This window comes from Procambarus clarkii, chromosome 90 (assembly GCF_040958095.1).
Source record: "Procambarus clarkii isolate CNS0578487 chromosome 90, FALCON_Pclarkii_2.0, whole genome shotgun sequence".
Lineage (NCBI taxonomy): Eukaryota > Metazoa > Arthropoda > Malacostraca > Decapoda > Cambaridae > Procambarus > Procambarus clarkii.
The window spans coordinates 6,407,028-6,412,914 of NC_091239.1; the positions used below are offsets into that span (position 1 = coordinate 6,407,028).

A 5,887-nucleotide genomic window follows, 5' to 3' on the forward strand; every position below is an offset into this window, starting at 1 on the left:
GCCATGGGTTCTCCCCTAGGTGTCCTGTTTGCAAACTTCTACATGGGTATCATCGAGCAAAAAGTCTTAGTCGACATGAACTTGAAACCGGCCATATACTGCAGGTATGTTGACGACATTTTTACACAGGTACCTGATGTTAGACATCTGCAGGAGCTGAAGGAGGCATTTGAGCAGAATTCTGTGTTGCGTTTCACTTACGAGATGGAGAAGGATGGGAAGTTGCCCTTTCTAGATGTAAGAGTCATGGAAAGGAGCGGAGTTTTCCACACTGCAGGCTACACTAAGGAAACAAACATAGGAATGTGCCTGAATGCCAACAGTGACTGCCCGGACAGGTACAAGAGGAGTGTTGTTAACGCTTATGTCAACCGTGCCCTCAGCCACAGCTCAGAATGGAAGCAAGTCGACGAAGAACTCTGTAGGGTAAGGCAGGTCCTAGTCAACAACGGCTTCTCCAATGGTTTCGTGGAAGACATCATAAGAAGGAAAGTGAAACGCCATGCAACCTCTGAAGAAACAACTAACACAACACCTATACCCCCTATTAGAGTATTTTACAGGAACTTCTTTTCCACAGCCCATAAAACGGAGGAAAGGGTCCTGAAAGATATTGTCAGTAGAAACGTTATCCCTACAGACAAAAATCAGGAGATACAACTGACAATTTACTATAAAACCAGAAAAACGGCCAGCCTACTCATGAGAAACTCTCCAGACACAAAGCAGAACGCTTTAAAAGAGACCAACGTCATCTATGCCTTCAAATGCCCTCTTGGGGACTGTAAGCCTCAAAAAACCCAGTATATAGGCAAGACAACAACATGTCTTTCCAGGCGTTTAACGATGCATAAGCAACAGGGCTCCATTGAGGAACATATATTCTCTTCCCACAAACAAACCATCACCAGAGAAATCTTAGCAAAAACACAGAAATCATCGATAGATACAGCGATAGCAGGCGGCTTGACGTCTGCGAGGCACTACACATCAAGAAGTCAACACCAGCAATCAACAGCCAATTAATGCACAACTATATTCTACCCACTTCAAGACTCCGCTCCAATATAGAAGCATCAAGAAATATGGACCAATAGGCTTTCTACAATTACTTCCATTCAATACCCATTGTTTCGTGTTCTGTCTTGTGTTAGAATTAAATACCCATTTAATACCCATTGTTCAAAGTTCGTTTTCACCTCATCCACCTCACCCAAATGTAGATATAAACTCGAAGATGTGCAAAGCTGTATTCAATTTCAGTTGTGTATTTGTAAACTAAAGTCTTTGAAAATGTAATAAGTTTTACGAAACGCGCTCAAGTGTCGCGTCAGACTAGAAATAAAAATGAATTTTGGAGAATTGATCTTTGAATTACCATCAATAGTGAAAAGATACGTAAGAAAGATAGAGACAATTCGTGTTAGAATTATTAATCTTACTTTTCGGTCATATTTAATAATATATATATAATATATATATATATATATATATATATATATATATAGATATATATATATATATATTATATATATATATATATATATATATATATATATAATATATATATATATATATATATATATATATATATGTAATGAGGTAGTAATTTTAAATTGTATTTTGTTAAGAAACGGTGAAAAACAGCAAAATATTGCCTAATTCGTCTATATCTAGTTGAAATCGAATAAAGTAAAGAAGGATGAAAACGTCAAAATATTGCTAAATTCAATGATTCATAGAACAAATTAGAATGCAAGAAGACTCGCTGAAAAATGCAATGTATTGCAAAGTCCTTAGATATGAAGGTCAAGTCATATATTGTGAGAAGACATGAAATAGTATAAAAATATAAGTAAATTCAACATTTTTTTCTTAAATCACACTCCATGAAAAGCGTGCCAAAAAATATCCATATATTACCAAATTCAATTATTTTTGCTTCAGATCATTAGGAGAGATTTTGTTTTATTTAGATCATTAAAGTGCATATAAAAATTTTGATTCCAATACAAATTATCTAAATCAATGTGTTTTCATTAGAATTCACTGTAATGTTCTTAATTTTCCGTTTATATTACAGTAAGAAAATGCTGACATAAAACAGCTCTAATCCGGCTTATACCATAATAAAATTATTTTTAATTTACCATAATAACATAAATTTACCATAATAACACGATTTTTCTCATTATCTATATCTCTTTCATTATTTCAAGGACGTGCAAATAGTTGATTGAAAATAACGTATTTAAGATAAAATTGCTATCAATTTAGGGTTTGCATCACATATATACCTTATATAATCATGAATTATAACAGTATTATCAAAATTCTTAAAAAGGGTAAAAAATGGCAAAATAATGCCTTAATCGTCTATATTTCGTTTAAATCACATAAAAGAAAGTAGGACGAAAAACTTCAAAATATTGCTTAATTCGATAATTTTTAGAACAAATCAAAATTCAAGAACGCTTGTTAAGTTACGCAATGAACTGCGAAATTCTGAGATTAGTAGATCAAATCACGTATCGGTAGAACACATGAAAAGTATCAAAATATTAGTAATTCGATTATTTTTACCAGAAATCACACACCAAAAAAACGTAAAAAAACTTCCATATATTACCGAGTTCAATGATTTTTACTTCATATCATAAAGTAAGATTTTGTGTTATTCAAACGTTTAAACGGCACATGAAAAAGATGTTTCCAGTACAAATAATATACATCAATGAGTTTTCATTAGAATTCACTATAATGTTATTGATTCTCTGTTTATATTACCGAAAAAAGATGTACACGTAAAACAGCTCTAACCCATCTGAAGCGTTGAAATATGCAATAAATACTCAATTTCCTTATAAATCAATATATCACTCACTATTTGAACGAGGTGCAAATGGTTGATTGAAAATGAAGTATTAGGGATAAATTTGCCATTAATTACGGGTTTGAATCATATATATCGTATATTTAATAAATTATTAACATTAAATTGAAAATTCTTTTAAACGTGGGGAAAACGTCAAAATATTGAGTAAATCGATTGTATAGTATAATGTATATTGTATATTGCTAAATTCGATGATTTTTAGTACAAATTATAATGCAAGAAAACCCTCTAAAGAACGCAATGAATTGCGAAATTTTGAGATTTGTAGGTCAAATCACATATCGGTAGAAAACATGAAAATTGTCAAAATATTAGAAATTTGATTGTTTTTACCCGAAATCACACACCAAGCAAAACGTGAAAAACTTCAATATATTACCAAATTCGATGATATTACTTCAAAGCATAAAGTGAGATTTCGTATTATTTACATCCATAAAATGCACTTGGCGATGTTTTTTCCATTACAAATGATAAAAATAAATGTGTTTTCTAAAGAATTCACTCTAATGTTCATGATTTTTCATTTATATTATCGCAAGAAGATATAGACATAATCCAGCTCTAATCTAAGTGAAACGTCAAAATTTGCATAAAAACTAGATTTATTTCTTAATAAATATCTCTCGCTATTTTAACGAGGTGCAAATGATTGATTGGAAATATAATATTGAGGATTAAATTTGCAAATGCCGTCGCTGCATCACTCAAGGCTCTCATCAGAGGGTTGTCTCCATCAGGGGGCATGACGAAACCTCCAGCCTACAAGGGAGAATTCTAAGCGGATCACAGTGAGGATGCTGCTCTGCCACCTACAACACCCTGACTGGTACGTAAATCATCTACGAATGATTCGGTGCATCACGTTAGCATTAGATATTTCCATATGTGGATGGAGGCATACGCACTGCTTGGCACGACTTCCTTGGGTTCCCCTTACATGGGTTCATTCCACGCACAGCCCCTCGCGTCGCCTCCCTCCTCCCGAGAGAGATAGTGAAATCCGGAACGGCACAGGTGTCTTTCCTTTAGAATCCGGTTTCTTACTATTTCAATGCCAGCTATACACGATATCGTTGCTTCTCCAGCAGGGATTCTACCTTAGAGGCTTTCAGGCATAATCTTATGGACGTAGCCTCGCTCCACTTGCCGATCGACCAAGAACGGAACTATTGGTCCGGACCTGCTGTTCCTCTCGTGCTGAGCAGGACTGCTGTCGCAACGACTCCGTTTAACAGTTGAGTAAAACTAGCCTGTCTCATGACAGTCTAAACCCAGCTCAGGTTCCTTATTGGTGGGTGAAAAATCCAACGCTTGGTAAATTCTGCTTTACAATAACAGGAAGAGCCGACCTCAAAGGATCAAAATGCGACGCCGCTAAGAACGCTTGGTTGCCACATGCCAGTTATTCCTATGGTAACTTTTCTGATATTAAATATTGAGTATGGAATATTGGGGTTAAATTTGAGGAGCAAATGCTTGATTTAAAAAGTATTTAAGGTGATATGTGCCTTCAATTTCTTTGGATCGTATTTCTTATATATATATATAATATATATATATATATAATAATATATATATATATATATATAGGTGTACCACCTCTGGTGCAAGTGTAGGGACCCATAGCCTCGGAGAAGAAAATAGAGAGTACTCAGAGAAGACCTGGTGGATCCTCACTGAACACTTTGATATTTTCTTCTCCTGCCAACCCCTATTCTTTTGGTAAGTGTGTATATTTATCTAACTTTATTTGAAAATGTCATTACACAAAAAAAGTTATAATATTGATTACATGCAGGGTACAAAGCTGCTTGTCACAAGTTGAACAGCTCCTCCAGCGCCTCAGATGGCGGAGATGGCGGAGCTCATATATATATATATATATATATATATATATATATATATATATATATATATATATATATATATATATATATATATATATATATATATATATATATATATATATTAGTATATTTTGGTAGCAGTCTTTCCTGTAGACATATATTATTAAATATGACCGAAAAAGTAAGATTAATAATTCTAACACGAATTTTCTGAATCTTTCGTACATTTCGTTTCACTGTTGGAGGTAAATCAAAAATCAATTCTCCAAAATTCATTTTTATTTCTAGTCTGACGCGACACGAGCGCGTTTCGTAAAACTTATTACATTTTCAAAGACTTTAGTTCACAAATACACAACTGAATAGAACTTACGCATCTCCGATTTTATATCTACATTTGAGTGAGGTGGAAGGGGTGATGTGGCATTAACACAAGACAGAACAAGATGTGGTATTAATAGGGTATTAATTTCATCAACACAAGACAGAACAAGAGTATTAATAGGGTATTAATTTCATCAACAATCTGGTTCAGAAAGAACTCCGAGTGTCATTTATTTTAAACTATGAGAAATTACCTTGTGCTCCCGAGGAATTTTCCCGTCCTTCAAGGTGTGTTCACTAGATTTAAAGGTTATTGTCGGAGGTTTACCAGGCACCTTGGTAATCTTAAGCTTTCCAACGTCATGGCCAGCACAGTCTGCCCACTTGTCCCCCAAATATTTAGGTACCTTGACCAGCCACAGCCCACGGCTGCAATTCGTAATATCCAAGTCCATCTTAGACTGTTGGCTCATGATGGAAAACACGAGAATATATAGTTACTTGACCACATTATAAAACGTCTTAATACCCTATGAAATTAATACCCTATTAATACTCTTGTTCTGTCTTGTGTTGATGAAATTAATACCCTATTAATACCACATCTTGTTCTGTCTTGTGTTAATGCCACATCACCCCTTCCACCTCACTCAAATGTAGATATAAAATCGGAGATGCGTAAGTTCTATTCAGTTGTGTATTTGTGAACTAAAGTCTTTGAAAATGTAATAAGTTTTACGAAACGCGCTCGTGTCGCGTCAGACTAGAAATAAAAATGAATTTTGGAGAATTGATTTTTGATTTACCTCCAACAGTG

General features: G+C 34.3%; 1 protein-coding gene across 1 annotated transcript in view; it reads right to left on the bottom strand.

The window, feature by feature from the left end:
• Positions 1 to 5,543, bottom strand: part of LOC138359379 (caspase-1-like) — a 26,912-nt gene extending 21,369 nt beyond the window's left edge. The window contains exon 1 of the mRNA XM_069318506.1: positions 5,325 to 5,543. Coding sequence (XP_069174607.1) covers positions 5,325 to 5,543 — 219 coding nt within the window. The remainder of the gene's footprint in view (positions 1 to 5,324) is intronic.
• Positions 5,544 to 5,887: the final 344 nt, after the last annotated feature.